Source organism: Arvicanthis niloticus, chromosome 15 (genome assembly GCF_011762505.2).
Source record: "Arvicanthis niloticus isolate mArvNil1 chromosome 15, mArvNil1.pat.X, whole genome shotgun sequence".
Classification (NCBI taxonomy): Eukaryota; Metazoa; Chordata; class Mammalia; order Rodentia; family Muridae; genus Arvicanthis; species Arvicanthis niloticus.
Window position 1 is genome coordinate 28,311,211 of NC_047672.1, and position 19,567 is coordinate 28,330,777.

The window sequence follows — 19,567 nt, forward strand, 5'->3', positions numbered from 1 at the left end:
TCTAGAAACTGTGGAGCTGGGACAAGGACCCTGGCAATTGTCTCTGGCTCATTTGGCTCCTACTTATTTTTTTACAATGTGAGGCAATCAAGACCGCTGTTGAGCCGGGCGGTGGTGGCGCACGCCTTTAATCCCAGCACTTGGGAGGCAGAGGCAGGCGGATTTCTGAGTTCGAGGACAGCCTGGTCTACAGAGTGAGTTCCAGGACAGCCAGGACTACACAGAGAAACCCTATCTCGAAAAACCAAAAAAAAAAAAAAAAAAAAAAAAAAAAAAAAAAAAAAAAAAAAAAAAAAAAAAACCCGCTGTTGAAGTGACATTGCCAAGTTGGTCAAGGAGACTCAACACCTGGAGCCAAAGCTCTTGCCTTCTTGAATTTCCGAGCTTGCCAGAGCATCAAGCCATATATCTAGCATGAGAAAATAATTTAAAAACTATTGTGTTAGCCCGGCAGTGGTGGCGCACACCTTTAATCCCAGCACTCGGGAGGCAGAGGCAGGAGGATTTCTGAGTTCGAGGACAGCCTGGTCTACAGAGTGAGTTCCAGGACAGCCAGGGCTACACAGAGAAACCCTGTCTCGAAAAACCAAAACCAAACAAACAAACAAACAAAAAAAAACCAAAAAAAAAAAACCCTATTGTGTTAACATATCTTGGGAATTTTATAGACTGCCAACTGAATTATATGTTTTTACATCTGGGAGCCGTAGGAAGAAGATGAAACTATATTATGTATAGTGAGGTGAGAATTTCCTTCGTCCTTGGCCACCTCCAATGATGCTGTCTCTCCCCAGGTGGACAAGATTGTGGACCAGTTGCAACAGTTGATGCAGGTATACGACTTGGCTGCCCTTCGGGATTATTGGAGCTACTTGGAACGCAGGCTCTTCAGCCGCTTGGAGGACATATATCGACCCACCATCAACAAACTGAAAACCAGCCTGTTCCGCTTTTATCTTGTCTACACAATCCAGGTACTTCTTGTTTTGACTGTTTCCCCATCCCCCACATCTTATGATCCGTAGAGATCATCTGATTTGTTTTCCCCAGTTCGATGTCCCTTTGGTTTTAAGCATGTAAACTTGTGTAGCATTTTAAAGAATATAAAATGTATGTATTTTATGTATAAAATATATATAAAGCTGGAGCTAGCAGTGCTGGTGCACACCTACCTTCTTTCCCAGCACTTGGGAGGCAGAGGCAGGTGAATCGAGGCCAGCCTCAGCTGCAGAGTGAATTCTAGGGCATCCAGGGCTGCACAGAGAAACCCTGTCTCTAAAAGCAAAACAAAATGTATAGCTGATTTGGGGAACTAATTTAGATGATTTGGGCATCGCCTAGGGATTGTTTTCAGGATGGCATTTGTCATTCGAACCTCAGTTTACTCTTGGTTTCCAAACTGGGTGTATCCTCATGTGTCCTGGGCTGGCCTCAAACTTCATATGTAATTGAGGATGACCTTGAACTTCTGATCTTCCTGCTTTGGTATTGCAAGTGCTAGGTATACAGGTATGCCATGTGCCCGGTTTTATTTGGTGCTGGAGATTGAATCTAGGGCTCTGACAAATGCTCTACCAACTGAGCTATCCCCAGCCCCAGAACTTCAGTATAAATCAGCTTTGAAATAAGAAAAGGTGATGATTTTCTTCATACTGTGGGGTTTATAGATACTGCTTTGTTACTTGTCTGACAGAAGGTTTGCAAAGGCTGTCTCTCTGGAACAGTGAAGAACCTGACCTCTGGACTTGTCTTTCTCCTCCTTTGTAACCTCCTTTGTATCTTGGCAGACAAACCGAAACGACAAGGCTCAGGAGTTCTTTGCGAAGCAGGCTACGGAGCTCCAGAACCAGGCTGAATGGAAGGATTGGTTTGTCCTGCCCTTCTTGCCATCCCCAGACACCAACCCTACCTTCGCTACCTACTTTTCTCGACAATGGGCCGACACTTTCATTATTTCTCTGCACAATTTCCTGAGCGTCCTCTTTCAGTGCATGCATATCCTTTCTGCTGCTGTGTGGCAATGCCCCTAGTCCGAGGTACCCAGACACTGAAGTAAGTGGCCACTGTTCACGGAACATCCATTTCTTTCACAGAATATCCAAAGATCATTGATATGTGTCATGTGAGGGGGTTGACAAATAGCGGTTGTTTTTTGTCACGAGTCATAATTCTTAGTTCTGCATCTGTGCGGTCAGTAATAGCTGGTATGCATGCGCAGGGAAGTTGGCAGCTTCTGGGTGCTGATACTGGCTCAGTCAGTCAACTCAAGGGTTAGGAGCAGCCAGGCATGAGAGTACCTTCTCTGTGCATGGTACATGTTTCTGGGCAGGGTGGGGGGTGGGTGTTGATCGCTTTTGCTGGGATTTGGCGGCAGATGAAAACAGTTTTGGGGCTGGAGCTTTCAGCCTGAGCTTGTGTTTGGATTACCTTCTGAGACAGTGACATCAGTGTGCCTCAACTTGACAGAGTATATAGAGTAGCTTTAAGAATATATTTCCAGGTGCTTGAGAGAGAGAGTGGGAGGGAGAGAGAACATCACTGTAATTCACTGTCTACAACTGTGCTGTTGAAAGCCCAAGACCTGATGTGAGCATATGGCTGCCTGGTGAGGCACTGATAAATTTGGGCGTGGTAGAGGCCTAGCCACTGCAGCTGTGTCGACCTCTGGGAGGGACATTTTCTGATGGAGGCTCCTGCCTTTGCTTTTTTTTTTTTTTTTTTTTTTTTTCCCCCTCTTCCTGTTGTGGATAAGTGTGAATCAGCCTTTTTTCTTCCCCTCCTTCCGCTTCTTCCTGAGGACTTTCCAAAGAACTTAGCATGACCACATGGGCCCTCCAGGGCAGCTGGAACCTGTTGTTCATAACCTCTTCAGTACAAAACAGGTCATGACCCTGCAAACTAGGTCATGTACGTTGGAGCTGCAGTTTGCTTTCTACCCGCTCTGTGCTTCCAACAGAGCTCTGGGTGGCAGCTGGAAAGGACCAGTACCCTAAGCTGGAGCAAAGGTATTCATGGGGTGGCATCTGTAGAGTGATTTATCCATTTACATTTTTGCCAGGGAGAGATACAGCCTGGAGAAAGGAAAAGCCTAGTGGTGGATTCTGCCTCCAGTTTTGCTTCCAGCCGGATGTTGGCATGGGCCTGGATAAAGCTTAGATTGTGATGTTTACTGAACACTAACTGTTTTCTGCTGGTGCTGGGGAAAATGCCTGAGTTTGGGATTTATGGCTTATGCAAGAGTTGGCCAGGCAGATTGTCATGTGTCTCTGAGTCCAAAGGAGTCAGGTGGTCTAGGGTAACAGGCCCAGGGACTGTCTGGGAAGAGACTCTTTCCTTTCCACAGTGCCAATTCTGTCCTCTGTTCCTGGGTCTCACATTTGAATGTCTGGCTGGGAAGGACTTTGAAATCTTGCCAGGCAGAGACTTATTCTTTAACTCTGTGCACCGGTTCCTGTGATCCTGAACTTTGATGCTGAGTGCCAGAGGACCAATCAGGTCCAAGAAGAAAATGAAGTTCTGCGCCAGAAGGTTTGTTCCGAGCAGGCTTGCTCTTTGGGAAGCACTTCTGCTTTTGGGTAGTGGTGGGAGCTGGTTAAATATAGAAAAGGTGAACTGTTCTCAGATGAAAGTGAATACCAGACTTGGGGATCTGGGGCTGCACCAGCTCTGATAACCAGAGCTGAGCTGAATGTTTGAAATCAGGTGTGCCTCATGAACAACGTGGCAACAAGAGCAAACCTGTAAGAGGAAAAAGACAGCGCGTGTTTGCAATACTCAGCTGTTTTCATCTCTTCTTCTTTTAACTTTTATGTGTGGTATGTGAGTGTTAGGTGCCCATGCAGGCCAGAAGAGGGTGTCAGATCCCTTGAAATTGGAGTTAAAAACCCATCATCTACCTGATGGGGGTGTTCTGCAAGGGTAGCCCTCACTCTTAACTCTGCTGAGCCATCTCTCCAGCTCCATCTGTCAGTCATCTTCCCGGTGTTTCCCCATTTAGCCACACATACAGTGTTTATAAGCCAGGTAAAATTGTTCTGATTCAGCAACACACTTGATAAAAGAGGAGTTCCAACACGCCCGTGCCTGCTTTTACATTCTGCCCCGTGAGTCTCCCCGTCTTCGAATGAAGATCTGTGTCAGTGATATTGCTGGGAAAAAGTAAGCTTATAAGCTGTTTGGGGGATTGGGATTCTCGGATGCTGCATCATCATCTTCAGGCAAAGGGTAAAGATGATGTAATACCGTAATCACTAAAATCGTTTTTCCCTGCAAGTTTCAAAGGCTCATTTTGTGGATTCCAAACATCAAGGCAGGATTTCCCTCCAGTGAATTCAGGAAAAAACAGTGAAGTGGTAGAAGGAAGTAAAGCAAACAACAAAAAGAGAAAAAAAACCCACAGTGGTTTTGGATGTCCGGAGGTGGTTCTCTTTCTTAACTCATTATTAGCTATGGCTTTTTCATTCACCCACCATTTGATACGCAGAAATGCTTCTTATGGCCAGGTTTGGATGTGATGTGTCTCGGAGGCTCCCCCAATAGAGGGAAGGTCATGTGATGTCACTGGCTAACTGGGCTTTGCCCCTCCATAGCTTTTTGCACTGCAAGCCGAAATCCATCGGCTGAAGAAGGAAGAGCAACAGCAGGAAGAAGAAGCAGCTTCGGTTCAACACAAACTGCCACCTTATGTCTCCAGTATGGACCGCCTTGGGGACTCGGAGCTGTGAGTATGCTCCGGGGTTTATGGGTTCGAGGGAGGGCTGCCATCTGTTCTCTGATCTCTCTGTGGTCTGAGCGTCACACTGACTTCCGCACTGGCTGTGCCCTATGTCTGCTGAGGGAGAATTACCCGCTTCCAAATTGTTTGCGTGAGGTCCCAGTTTTCTGAGGTTCCCCCTGGATGGGGAATTGTACAGCTGTCAGGTGTCATGATGGTGGACTCCAGGAAAGCTGCTTCGTAGGTTGGAAGGACTGGTCACCACAGGTGGGCATGTTCCTCAGGAGAAGCTGCTGGCGGTGTAGAGGTAGGCAGTGTGGGAGAGGAGTTTAAGTGACCTTAACAAAACAGCCAGTCTGATCCCTGTAGCTGGGATTCAAGTGCCAATCACAGATGCAATAAGGTTTCTATTAGAGGTGTGGAGAAAGTAAGAGGGGACCCACAGAGTTTGTTTTAGTGGCGTATTTTATTTAGCATTTGCAAACTAATGCATACTAAATGGCAAACATAATGAGCTCCCCTGTATTTTTTTTCATACTAAGTCTTTGCTTCCCATCGTGGCTCACCCCAGTTCATTTCCATTTGCATTAACACAGTCAGGTGCTTCAGTAGCATGTGTGGCCAGCAACCATCAGACAAGGCACCTCTGAGATCTCCTGGGTCTCTCTAAAAAGAGCCCTGGACTTCACTGTTGGGCCAGATGTGCTTGTGGCTCTTTGGTCAGGAAATGGTACCAAGGGTCATGCCACCTTTCAAACTCATGTCTCAGAACCTAGAGAAGGCCCTAGTCACTAATCTCAGCTGGGAGTTGTGTGTCCTTGGGTCTTCCTCATTCCCCTCCAGCCCCTGTTGCTGTGCTGTGTTTGCTTGGCCAGAGCATTGGTGTGCAGCCAGAGGCCCGCCTCCCTCTCCCAGTCTCCTCGAGTGGGGTTCCTGTCCTCACTGCTGCCTCAGAGTAAGAAGAGCCCTTCAAGGTTGTCACCTGCCCAAGCTCCCCCTCAGGCTCAGAGTTCAGCCAAGAAAGACTCCTTCAGCAGTCAGGTAAGTGTGGGCCCTGCCTGTCTAGTGTTTATCAAGATGTATCCGATGCCCTGTTCTCAGGCCTTTTTCAAGGACTCCTTGTCACTCATGGACTTGTGGGTCTTCTTCTCAGGGCCAAATTCCTGGATGTGTTATGAGATGCCCAAATCAGTTCCCCTTCCTTTCTTCTCCTTTCCTTGCAACCCCCACCCCCCAATCGTATCAACCAGTGATGTCATTGTAGGATGAGAACAGAGATAAAACTGTAGAGGGGGATTTAGTGGGAAAAACAAAAACAAAAACAAAACAAAACAAACAAACAAACAAACAAAAACAACAACCCAGAAAATCCACCTAATGAACCCCTTTCCCATCTCACCTGTGTGGCTGGCAGTGCAGGGCGTGATGCTGAGCCGGAGGGGAGAGTGTGTGGACATGTCGCCAAGACTTACTGAACCTCAGACCCTCTGCTCTTGGCCTCTCAACCCTAAGTAGCTTTGTCTTCCAGTTCCCCTGCACCTCTGTAACAACTGTCACTCTGCCACACTCCACCAGTGAAGTGTCAGATGGCAGCAGGGAGTAGATTTGGAAGGGTTCCTTCTCTTGGCTCAGGTTTTCCAGGAACTCAAGGGGTTTTGAGTGTTTAGTTTGCTCAAGTGTGAATTCTGCTGGGAATTTTGAATTTTGAGTGATACAAATGAGTGTCTGGCCAAACAGTAAATTAAAGATGAAAGTGAAAGTCTGTACCTTTCACTTAAACGTTGGTATTTGCTGATTCTACAAAAGGACTTCTACCATTCTTTACATTTGTGTTATATGATAAGAGGCCTTTGATGATAGCTTATGTCCAGAGCATCCAGGAGCCCCGCCGAGGGATTTTGCTGGTGGAGTCTGTCAGACTCCACTGCTTTTGGAAACGCCTCGTGAGGATGTGGCTCAGCAGAGCACTTCTGAAGCACACTTGAGACGTCCGCAGGTTTATAGACTTGGAGTTTTAGATCTCACTGTGTTCTTCTTTCCTCTGTTTACTAAGACTGTAAGGGGGAGGTTTGTCACTAAGGTCTTGTTCCCCAATTGGTTCTTGACTTATCAATAAAGAAGGCAAGGGGCCAATTGATGGACAGATAGTATAGGTGGGACTTCCGGGTCCCAAGAGGAAAAGGAAACATAGGGAAAGAGAAATTTTTTTTTTAAATGCAATATAATTTGGCAGTTTGTCAGTCTGCCCCTTCCTCTTCCACCACCCTTGAGTTGTAACTGGTGGAGGAGTTTAGGATGGCTGCTTGTGCCTAGGATTCTGGGGTCTGCACCAGATTGCCACAGGACTGGGGATGAGTTAGTATTGTTGAGCTGGAAGATATGGAGCATGGACTCAGGCGACTTTCTTTTTTCCTCTGGCTCATTGCTCCATACCCAGAATGTTTCAATTCTCCCTAGCTTGCATGGGGAGGAACAGAGGTATAGAAGTGCCCTCAGTATCAGCAGTGCCCAGAAGAGGCCAAACAGTAAGTCATGGCAGGAGCTGGGTTCCTGAAGATCCTGGTTATTAGCTGTCATATCCCATGCCAGTGCTGTGTTACTGTCACCTTGGCATGCCTGAGTGTGGAGAGAGCCATAATTCAACCAGCAATACCTCTGTAATTGCTTCTCGGAAAGTCCACATCTTACGAGTAGAACTTCAGTTCTTCTAGAATGTGGCTAGGTCTGCTCTACTGTTTGCTTTCTGGGTCTCACTGAGCAACAGTTAAAAGCTTGATAGATGGTGGGTGCGTGGAGCATTGAGTCTCCTGAACTCCAGCTTCACTGGAGTTGAAAGCAAACACAAAGACTGCTTTAGGTAAGCCTGTGGTCATGTTTTTGATATGTTCAGAGTTATGGCTCATGTAGTAAGTTTGAGTGGTATAGTGTATTTGTGTGTGTGTATGTGTGTGTATGTGTGTATGTGTGCAGTCTATAGCCAAAGGTGAGGGTAAGAATGTGCAGTTTACAGGGAAATGTTTGTAAGCTTGCCTCTAAAATACAACCAAACCAAGGTTGGGCCACTGTGTTGTATATTCACAGTGCACTTTCTAGGGGGAAAAAAAGAAGTCATTTTCTGTTTATGATGATGATTATTTTAATTTTTTTGTCTGTACACGTCTCTTTGCAGTGTATGTGCACTTGGGTATGTGTGCATCTGGAGGACAGAGATTAATGTTAAGTGTCTTTTCTCTGTCACTCTTAGAGCTCACTATGGGTGTCTGGAGCCGACCTCAGTCCGGCACTCACACTCACACTCACACGGCAGGCTCTTTACCGTTGAACCATCTCCCCAGCGTCCTTATTTCCTGTTTTCAACCATTGGTAGATATTTAGGCTCAGCATTTGTTTCACTTCTAATAATAACCAGTAGATCTGAGGTTCGAGGGAACAGCAGAACTGTAGAGCTGGCAGGGGATTTCAGGGTCACCCCCTCCAAGTCCTACTGTGCATCAGAGTAAAGGCTCCTGTGGTGTGGCTGGCCTTTTCCTGCTGTCTCAGGGGCATTTGCTTAGAATAAGCCCATTAGTGCACCTTTGATGACCCTAGCTTGTCCCCCAGCCTACACTGAATGGGGCTTGTGTAGAGCAACCCAGCTCTCTCCATGCTAAGATTCTCTGTCCACCCCACTCTGTTTACTCCTGTTGTTGTGGCCTGGTGTCCCTCACTTGGGGGTCGGGGGGCTTTATAATGTCTGTGTCCTTTTGTCATAATTGATGTTCAGATAGTGTTGTAGACTTCTCCCTCACCAGTGTCATGCAGTATGTGGTAGGGGCACTTCCTGTGATGTGATAGCATGTTCCTGTGGCACTGACACTGGGCTCTACACAAGCGTGCTTGACCAGCGTTTGTTTTCCACCATGGTCGTCTTAGAATTCTTTCTTCTTATTTGCTGTTAAAGGATGAACATACAGAAAACATAAATGGCATTTTATTGTTAAATGGGTAACATATAACATTATTAGACTTTTCCATATTATTTACATATAGCATTGTAAGTTTTATTCACAGCATTTTGCCCGGCTTAGGATCCCACACTATAGCTCAGGCTAGCCCCAAACTCTGCCAATCCTCTTGCCTCAGCCTTGCCTTGCAAATCCTGCAATTACAGGGTAGAGGCATGACATCTGGCTTCATACAGTTGTGGACACACACTCTCCAGGCTTTCAGTAGAAATCTGGAGGCAGAATTGGACTTGAGGAGGATAACTGTAAAACCCTTCCACCCCAAGGTCTTCTGGGATCCGTAACTGCAAGAGCCAAACAGGTGGTGTGCAGGGGCTTCTAGGCCATTGTATCTTCCCTGGAGCGAGAATTCTGGGCCTTTCACATCCACTAATTGAGACTAGGTGGCAAGTGGGAATTCCCTTCTTATGGAGATGGCCCTTAATTGGCTGTCAAGTAGAGAAAGCAAAGAACAGCAGCCTCTGCAAATTACCCTCTTCCCTGCCGAGGCACCAGTGGTGAAGCCGGCTGGCTTAGGCTTGTGCCCCTAGTCCTAGGCAGGATGGGAGAGGATGCCTGTGGACAGTCTGTGCTTTAGGAGGCTCTGTCTTCTAATGCCTTGGCCTTCAGGGAAGACCTGTTTCCCACCAAGGCTGAACAGCTCTTTAGGAAGGAGTTTGGAATCCTTCTGTATCTACTAAAGCTATCTCTGGAAGGATCAAATCACAAAAGACAGGCTAACAGACACCCCTCCTGAACTGTTGGGAGCCAGGTAGATTATAACCAGATAGAATTTAGTCCATTTAAATGTTGTATGAATCCACTTGTTAGGATTTTTTTTAAAGGTCTATTTTTATTTTATGTGTGTTCGCCAACATGCATATATATTCAACATGTATGTGCCTGCTGCCTGCAGAGGCCAGAGAGTGTGTTAGATACCCTGGCACTGGAATTACAGACATTTGTGAGGCCCCATGTGGGTCCTGGCAACCGAACCTAGGTCCTGTGCGAGAGCAGTCAGTGCTCTTAACCACTGACATCACTACACACAGCCCCAACACTAGTTAGGATTTTTATGAGGTTTGTTCTTAAAACCTGCAGTGATGAATTATGTCACAGAAACATTTTCTTTAAGTTGTTCACATTTATAGCTAGACACACATTTGCCTGTCTACTAAAGTGCTTCGTGGACAGCCACCTCCCACAGATGCCTGCCATATTGGTATCCCATGACCACCACAGTCGGAGCTGAGGGACACTTTCTGCTCTTCTTCAGCGGCAGCTGACAGGCCGCACTTAGGCCCGTGCTTCTCCATATCAATGACTCTTTTGTTGCCTCTCTGATGTTACTGTATGCCAATTGTTAATTCCCACTTGTATTTTTTTATTTTGGGGCCCTAGCATGATAATATATCAGATGACCTCTCTGCCTTTCTGACATGTGAGGGAAGCTGCTGTTTTGTTTTTTTTTTTCCTTAAGATTAAAAAATTCTATTATTGTTAGTAGTATTCTGCACATGAACATACACACACCATGACACATGTGTGGAGGTCAGAGGACAATTTACAGGAACAGGTTGGCTCTTTCTGCCATGGATTCTGGGGATTTAATGCAGGTCATCAGCCTTGCATGAGTGACAAGTGCTTTTACCAACTCTAGCCACTATCTCTCTGGGTCTTCCTGCTGGGGGCTCTGTGTTGACCGAGGAGGTACTAGAGGGGACTTGTGACTCACCTGAGAATTTTCAGCCTCTGTAGTCTGTTAGTGGCCATCTGAACTGAGCGCCCTCAACCCCACAGGATACTGCTTACTGGGCATAGGAAGTAAATGAGCAGAGAGAAGAGCTACAAAGTGCTGAAGCATTTCCCACTTCTTGTCCTAAGGTAGGGTGCTCCTGTGGTCCATGATAACACAGACACGGCCCGGGGCAGGCAATCCAGAGATGCTATGTGGCTGCTTGGTGCCTGCCTTTTGGCAACGTTTCCTGTGGTTTCAGATCATTATCTGAAGAAGCATGTGACCACAGCAGACTTTGTCCTCAGCAGTGCTCCCCACACGCCCATCTTAGAAAAAGACACTTTCTCCCGCTGCATGTATCTTCCCAGGACCCATCCACAGCCCAGCCTCATTTCTAATCCTTGGAATTAAAATAGGCCATGTGGAAGTGGCACGTTTTACCATTCAATGTTCATAAGCAATGAGCATGTGTCGTCCGGAGGGGAGCAGTCATGGATGAAGTTGATAGGAAATTCTCCATGTTTGAAGACAGGAGAGGAAGAGCTGCAGAAGCCAAGTGCCTCTGTCTTACCTGTTAGCCGTCAGCTGTGCAATCCTAACCCATAATAGGCCCTTCCTTTCTTTGCTCTTTTGCTCACACTAAGGCCCTAGCCATGTCAGCTTATTATTGTCAGGGCTTCTGCACAGACTGTGATCTAGCCTATCTAGCCGTTTGTGTGCTGACGAGTGTGTAGATCCATGTGTGCAGGTGCTTGTGTGTGCAGGTACACCTATGTATACACACAGAGGCCAGAGGACAACTTTAGGTGTCATTCCTCAGGTTCCATCCACCTTTTGAGACAGTGTCTCTCACAGGCCCGAACTCAGTAAATGGATAGAGTGCCTGATCAGCAAACCCATGGACCTCCTGTCTCTATTGATCCAGCCCCGGGATTATAAGCACATGCTTCCCCACCAGGCTCGATATACTTGTATTTTATTTATAAAATGAGGATGTAGGGCTCTTCTCGGTCCTCACTCTTGTGCACCGAGGCACCTCTGCAGCCCCCTTTCTAGCACTTTCTGGGTTTGCATTACCCTTTATGCTTGACTACACCACTAATTCTTGTAACTGTTTGCTCTCTTCTTGGGCATCCAGTGGCCAGCATTTCTTACCTCAGATCTGCCGTCCCACACATCTGCATGCTTACCCTTTAAAATGTCTTCTTTTCTCTGGATACGTTCCCAGAGCCACAGCCTGGATCTCACTGCGCTAGGATACCCCTTTCTCACACATCCTCCTGGAGTCACTTTTCCCTCAAGACTTTTGTTAGCTGTGTGAGCATAACCAGCCGGTTTTCCTATAAGTCCGAGGTGAGGTCCTTTTCCCACTTGCTTTACTTTCTGTTAAACGAAATTGTCAGCACAGGAACTCCTCAGAGGAGCTTATATGGGCCAGCACCTGCAGCTCAGGAGCATGAAAACCAAAATAGCCGGGGTTTGAGTTTGTTTGTTTTATTTGTTTTCCAGTACTAGGCTCCGAATCTGGGGTCGTGCCCATGCTAGGCAAGCATCCCCTGGCTCTTTAAAACTATTGTATAAAATTACCTTTATACGTAGAAGGTATATGAAGCGTAAATACATTATTTATTTTTTAAAAGATTTACTTATTTTATTTATATATGTATATGAGTACATTGTTGCTGTCTTCAGACACATCAGAAGAGGGCATCAGATCCCATTACAGATGGTTGTGAGCCACCATGTGCTTGCTGGCAATTGAACTCAGGACCTCTGAAATAGTCAATGCTTTTAACCGCTGAGCTATCTCTCCAGCCCTATAAATGCATTTTATGTTTAGATGTGTGTTACATCCCCAAGGTATTTTATAATATATATGCAGATGTCCTAAAACCTGGAGAAATGGAACCCAAACACTTCTGGTCTTCAGCTTGGTGGGTAGGGAACCCCCAGTTTGTATTAAAATGAGAGAGATTGGTGTCCCTACGGACACTCACTCTTCTGGTGGCCTCACCTAGCCAACAGCCAGCCACTCCTTTGTTTAGCACCAGTCAGGGCCTCGGCAGGGTATAGGCTGTGGTAGGAGGACTGTCCTCTGAGGGAGGGTGGAAGGGAACTCTCTGAATCTCCTGCGGGCCAGGCGGGTGTCACCATCTGTTGGGCACACAGTCCTCCCAGCATCTTGCTTCCCTCTAGCCCCTGTCCATATACAGAATGTCAGCCAGCATTTTGGGATCTGTTCGGAGGGATTTTCTTTCATAGTGTTGTGGCTTCTCCTTTGCTTCTGTTTTAGTCTTTTTGTTCTTACCTGAAAGGATAACGTAAAGGCTCTCTCTTCCCTACCATCTCTCTTTGGGTTTTATCATTTTGTATTGCCATCAGGAACGGATGAGTGTTCCTGGTCTCCACAGCCTCACCAGCAGCATCCGGTGCCCAGCCCTGGAATGGTGGCCAGTATGATGGGTATAAAATGGAGTCTCTCGGACAGTGCAGATTTAAAAAAAAAAATTGAAAAGTGTGTGTGTCTGTGTGTGTATGTCTGTAAGTGTGAGAGGGAGAGAGATGACAGACAGACATGTGTGTATTTACTACAGCACAGGGGACAACTTTTGGGAGTTACTCCTTGCCATCCAGATGAGTAGTAGGAGAATGGTAGATCTGGGTCTTGAGGGTGACACTGCAGGATACACTCCTGCCTCAGCACTTCAGCCAACAGCTGTTGTCACCTCCTGTTGCTCACGGAAAGGGAAGAGCTGTCCTGGGGTGGGTGGAGGTTACTAGATCCATCCCTTTGTTATAGATCTGGACCTTATCACTCTTGGTATGAGAAAAGCCAGAAAAATTTCAGTGCCTTTCTTTTCTAATTTCTCTTACACAGAGACCCTTAAGTTTCTAGGGTAAGTTCTATGGAAAATGTCTGTTAGTTTAGTCATTTGCAAACCAAATGACTTAGTGGTCCTGACTTTTTTGTTGTTGTTGTTTGTCAAAATAGGGTTTCTCTGTGTCAGTCTGGGACAGTCTGTTGCCCTGACTGTCCTGGAACTCTCTTTGTAGACCTTCTTCCTCTGTCTCCATGTTTCCAGACTGCTGGGATAAACGGCCTGTGCCACCAAGCCTGGCTCTTGACTTTTTGTTTGTTTTATTTTTTCTGTTTTTGAGATTGAATTCAAGCTAGGCAAGTGCTCTGCCACTAACACCCCACCCCCCCACTCCCACCCCCCCACCCCCCCCACCCCCGCCGCCCATAGCCCATTTTTATTTGTTCACAATAGCCAGCTTAGTCATGTTGTTGACCCCAAACAACAGACTGTATTGTGTTTCTTTCTTTTTCACTACAGAGGAGAGTGGCTGCTCTCTCTCTCTCTCTCTCTCTCTCTCTGTACTTAATATTGTCCAAATGTTGTTACATATAAATTCTGATATTACCCATTGTGAGACCTGACCTGGTGTAAAGTACTAGGCTCCTATAACAAAAGTTGATCATTCCTGTTGGCTCAAAGAGATTATCTGTGCCTCTGTCCAGGTGAGAGTGCAGGCTGAGGGCAGCAGGTGACCTAGCAAGGAGGAGCTCAGTCTGGAGACCTGCCTGGCTGGTTCGAGCCTCCTGCCCAGGCCAGCCTAGGAGGGCTTTTCTGGGAGCTCGTGGAGCGAGGAGTTGCATCCTTCATGCTGCAGTCACTGGACAGCCTGAATGAGACTTTCTACAGCCTGCTTCTCATCCTCTAGGCTACCAAGGGAAAGGACCCAGTGCCTGGGGCCAAGGATGGAAAGAGCCTTCTGAGTGGGCCAGTCCCTGGGGAAGCCAGCTGGACACATCAGCGACAACGGCGTCTGCAGGACCATGGCAAGGAGAGGAGGGAACTGCTCTCTACGTCTTCCTCCCAGGTATAGGGTGCCTGGGCAGCGAGGGATCCTTTGGGGTCCCTCTGAGTTCTGCTGTTAGACAGGGCCTGCCCTGGCCTGGTTGGTTGATATCACACTGTGGTTTTGGGGTTCTGTTTGGTCTGCTTTTCTCCTGTGGGGCCAGAAAGGTCTCTGTAAGATGAGTTCTGGGGACCCCCACATACCAGCCCTTCCCATGGGCGACCTGCATGTGGCACCATGGCATGGGGCCTGAGACTTGATCTCCTCAGTCTGTCCCAGCATCCCTTTCTCGTGCTTCCCCTGGTGTCCCTGCTGTGTGGCTGCTGTGCTGACAGCCATATACTTGCTCACTAAGATGCCGTAGCCATATCTTCCCTGTTGGGAGCCCTGGAGACAGGGTCCCTTGCCGTGGGGACGTGAGATGGCATCTGCTTTTCCTAATAGTGTCAACTGTTCCTACCAAAAGCTGAAGTGACTTACTTGCTCACCCTCTGGGACACTGTTACGGGTGTGCCCTCCCATCCATTTAAAGGCAGTTGTGTCCTTATGCTAGCAGCCTTGTGGTGGCAGGCACACACTGTGGTCTTCTGAAGGGTTCAGGCTGCTTCTGGAGGCCTATCACAGCCTTCGCCCCCTTGGTGGTGTTATTCTGAGGGATAACTGGAAGGGCATTAGGGCCTCCAGGTGGCCAGTGCACCATAGGTCTTGGGTGTATCTGGGTAAGCAGTGAGGGATTGTGGTGAAGGATACTTGGTGCCACAGGGAGGCAGATACTGGACTGCCCCTGAGGTTCTCAGGCCTCTCTTCCTGCCTGCCCACTAGCCTCAGTTTCCTTGGTCCCTGTGTCAGGAACATATCCTGGTTGGCATGGGTGCACTGTCATGGCCAGGCTTCACTTGACAATTCTAGCTTCACACCTGAGTTCTCCCTTCTGCCTCGGGTGCTCTTAGGGAAGGTGTTTAGCTTTTGCCTCAGTCTAGTTCCCACAGCTCTAAGTGGAGTGGTAATGATATCATCTGGAAGTAAGTTAAGGGTAAGCTATAGCCACTAAGCACAGGGGCCGACCCACAGTCAGCTCCCATTAAACACTGTTCCCTACCTGTGCTGACTAGATTTATGTCAACTTGACACAAGCTATAGTCTTCAGAGAGGAGGGCGCCTTAATTGAGAAAATGCCTCCATAGTATTGGGCATATAGGGACAGCCTGTAGGACAGTTTTTTAAATCAGTGATTTATGGGGAAGGTCCCAGCCTGTTGTGGGTGGTGCCATCCCTGGGATGGTGGTCCTGGGTTCTATAAGAAGGCAGGCTGAGCAAACCATGAGAAGTAAGCCAGTAAGCAGCACTCCTTCATGGCCTCTGCATCAGCTTCTGCCTTCAGTTTCCTGCCTTGTTTGAGTTCCTGTCTTTCTTTGATGCTGAACAGCAATGTGGAAAGTGTAAGCCTAGTAAACCCTTTTCTCTCTAACTTTTGTTGGTCATGGTGTTTCACCACAGCAACAGTAACCCTAAGACAGAAACTTGTACTAGGATAGTTGGGTATCACAGTGGCAGACCTGATCATGTTGATTTTGAGAGGATTGTGGAAGAACTTTGTAACTCTGGGTTAGAAGATCCATTGAGTGTTCAAAGCTTGGTAAGCTGTCCTGTTGGAGCTCAGAAGGAATGAATGTTGAGAGAAATAGGGACAGTGGAGGCCTGGCTTGGCTTGAAGTTTCAGAGGGAAATTTGAGAGCTACTTAAAGGCTATCAGGGCCATTGAATATTTGCTGTTTGTGGTTCTGGATAGCTGGGGCTGAAGAGTCAGTTGTGACTTAGAAGAGACAGCACCACTGAAGGGAAACATTTGTTTTACTGGGGAAATTGATGCTGGTCAGCTGGAGCTGAGAAATTCGCTGTGATTAAGAAGAGACCAGCATCAGTGAGGTGAAATCTAGTGTTTCCTGAGAGTCAGCACACAGACACTGTTTCAGGGACAGACAAGAGTGTGCTTCGGGCTGACAGCTGAACTTGGTAATGGTACTGGTTTTGAAGGCATGAAAGGGTCATGGAGAGCAACTGAGGTTTGGCACTGTGAGAGACCAGGAGAAGCCGTTGGTGAAGGCACAGCCTCAGTAGCAGTTGAAGGCCCAGAACTGAAGGGATCATGTAGAGAAGTTGAGGCTTGGCACCATGAAAAGAGCCCAGAAGCTATTTGTAGCAGGAAACCCCAGCAGTTTGGAGATGCCAGTACCATGAGTGACCAGCAGCAGCATCACTGACGGAGTAGAGCCTGCCCAAGCTTAGAAGACAAGCTGGGTAGAGCCAGAGAAGCCCCTGGAGGAGCCAGACGAACCTGAGTGAATTCCAGATGCTGGACTTTGAGCTCTTTACACTGTGGACATTTGGTTTTGCTTTGTTCAGATTGTGGCGACTGTGCCCTGGTTCTTGCCTTTTGAAGTAAGAAATTATTTAATTTGCTTTTAATTTTACAGGAACTCAGTTGAGAGACTTTAAACTTTTTCTTTTCTTTTTAAAAGGGATTTTGGAGTTTTACAGGACTTTAGAAAGCCTAGATATTTTTAAAGAGTCAACTTTTAAAGTGTTTGCATTTGTAAGGCTATGGGACTGTTTAAGTTTATGAAATGTTTTATATTGTGATGTCTTGTGTGATCTTGGGGATGAACAAAAAAGGAAAGGCTGTGTCTCAACAGTGATGTGCTTGTCAGCTTGACAATGCTCAGTTGTGCTGGTTAGTTTTTTGACAACTTGACACAAGCTACCCTCATTTGAGAGGAGGGAGGGAACCTTGATTGAGAAATGCGTCCATAATATTGGGCTGTAGGCAAGCCCGTAGGGCAGTGGTTCTCAACCTTCCTAATGCTGCAACCCTTTAATACAGTTCTTCATGCTATGCTGATCCCCAGCCATAAAGTTATTTTCTTACTTCTTTATAACTACAGTTTTGCTACTCTCATGAATCATAATATTGTAAATATCTAATATCTCAACCTCTGTGGGGGTTGAGATCCACAGGTTGAGAACCACTGCTGTAGGGCATTATTCTTTATTAGTGATTGATGTGGGAGGACCCGCCCATTATGGATAGTACCATCCCTGGGCTGGTGGTCCTAGATTCTATAAGTAAGCAGTCTGAGTAAGCTATGAGGAGCAAGCCAGTAAGCAGCACTCGACCATGACCTCTGTATCAGCTTCTGCCTCCAGGTTCTTGCCCTGCTTGAGTTTCTGTCCTGATTCCCACCAATTTTGAAAACTGATGTGGAAGCATAAACCAAATAAATAAAACCTTTCCTTTTCAACTTGTTTTGGTCGTGGTGTTTCATCATAGCAATAGGAAACCTGACTCAGACATTACCCTCTGCCAAGTCTCATTTGAGAGGGCAAGCCCAGCCCTCTCCCCAACTAGGGTCTGTGAGAAGGTTGCAGTTTTCAGGGAGCAGGCACCCCACTTTTCCCAGGGGAACTGTGCATAGCTCTCCAGCTCAGAGCTGACCTCCTGTGGCGGTGACCACCTGTAGTCATCTAGTGTGTTTTTATGGTGGAGGAGACCCTTTCTAAGTTGACATTCCACGCTTTGCCAGTCACAGTGTGCAGAGAAGAAGCCGGAAGGCAGTGGCCCAGAGGCTGAGCCCTGCCTGGAACTCCACATGGGGCCAGTAGAGGTCCTGGCCCGGGTGTCCACAGCAGGTTCTGAGGGAGACCGCCCGGAGCAGCCCTTCATAGTGCTGAGCCAAGAAGAATATGGGGAGCACCATTCATCCATCATGCACTGCAGGTAGGCCCGAGGAGTCGAGTGGGTGGGATTCTACGCAGTGTGTGAGAGTGTTAGTGGCAGTAAGTGTCCCTGAAAGGGTCAGTAGAGTCCTACAGGATGCTACTTTTGTAGTGGTCCCCCGCAGACCACTCAATTTTATTGGCTTCATGTTAATGTATGGGTGGAAAATTTTACCATGTGTAAGTTTGTACTTAATCATAGTGAAAGCATGGCCTTGAAGAACACGGGCAGCTTCCTGTTTTGATACTCCTGATGAGCTCGGCCCTCGGGTTGAGCTGGAGCCTAATGAGGAAAGAGCTCCAAATTTCAGCTGGCAGGTTCACATGACTAAGGGCACACACTCTGCAGATCTGCTGCTGTCCATGTCACGTGCTCACCGCACGGCCTTGCATGGCACAGTGTGTATTGTTACCCCATCTGCCTATTTATGTATTTCTTCTGGGGTGCACGTGTGCTTGTTGTGTAAGTGTGTACATGCATGTAGAGGTCAAAGGACAACTCTTGGGAACTGGTTCTTCTACATTTACATGGGCTCTAGGGTAGCTAAGTCAGGTCTCCAGGCTTATGCGGTATGCATCTGTACTTTAATCAGAAAGATGAGCCATCTTTCTGGTTCCCTATAGTATTTCTTGGACAAGTGAGTGTTTCTGCACACACCCTTTGAGTGTAGACCTTGAACATCATTTTTAATGCACTTGGAAAGTGGGAAAGTATCATTGTTGGCATCAATGTTGGCCCAAGAGGATGAGGCCAGGGCACTAATGCCTCCCTTTGTCCTGTCGCAGAGTGGACTGCTCTGGTAGGAGAGTGGCCAGCTTAGACGTAGATGGGGTCATCAAGGTGTGGTCCTTCAATCCCATCATGCAGACCAAAGCGTCCTCCATTTCTAAGTCACCACTGCTCTCCCTAGAGTGGGCCACCAAGAGAGACAGGCTGGTAAGTGACACTTTGTGGGCAAAGCTTGTCCTGTGCTTCAATCAGAAGTTCTCAGGAGCTCTTGACCAGCCGAGCTGAGGAGGTAAGCTGAATCGCCTCCCCATCATCATCATGGCGCCCAAGACCAAACCTGTAGGCCTGGCCCGGCTGACTCCTGCCTGGAGTGGCAGTGAAGCTATTCCTGGAGATTGTGGAAGACTTTCTCCTGTCTGTTGGTGTATCTCAGGAGACCCTGGCTTCCCATCACCGCTCTGCCCGTGTTTCTGATACATTATTAGTACACACTTGTTAAGTACTAATGTATTAGTACTCTCCTTGAGACCTGACTCACGAAGCCCAAAGAGCCACAGCATATGGGGGCAGTGCTCTAGCTTGTGGCTTCCACAGGCCCCGGTGCTTGGGAGTGGCCCAGTTCTGGTTTTCCCACTGGATTTTCTATTTGAGGTAGGGTTTGCCATTAAGGAGTTAAAATTGATTGCTCATGGCCCAACAGTCAGGCACTGATTTTTCTGAATATCTAGGAAACATTGGAAGGAGTTGTCTTCATAGGGTGTTCT

The 19,567-nt window shown here is 47.3% G+C and overlaps 1 protein-coding gene across 2 annotated transcripts in view; it reads left to right on the forward strand.

Annotated features, from left to right (window-relative positions):
• Wdr91 (WD repeat domain 91) overlaps positions 1 to 19,567 on the forward strand; it is a 30,466-nt gene that overhangs the window by 1,018 nt on the left and 9,881 nt on the right. The window contains exons 2-9 of one of the 2 annotated variants that reach the window (XM_076913548.1): positions 795 to 974; positions 1,788 to 1,994; positions 3,445 to 3,528; positions 4,590 to 4,720; positions 5,590 to 5,755; positions 14,162 to 14,320; positions 17,881 to 18,074; positions 18,860 to 19,010. In XM_076913548.1, coding sequence (XP_076769663.1) covers positions 795 to 974; positions 1,788 to 1,994; positions 3,445 to 3,528; positions 4,590 to 4,720; positions 5,590 to 5,755; positions 14,162 to 14,320; positions 17,881 to 18,074; positions 18,860 to 19,010 — 1,272 coding nt within the window. The remainder of the gene's footprint in view (positions 1 to 794; positions 975 to 1,787; positions 1,995 to 3,444; positions 3,529 to 4,589; positions 4,721 to 5,589; positions 5,756 to 14,161; positions 14,321 to 17,880; positions 18,075 to 18,859; positions 19,011 to 19,567) is intronic. The other variant, XM_076913549.1, reaches the window with a different exon arrangement.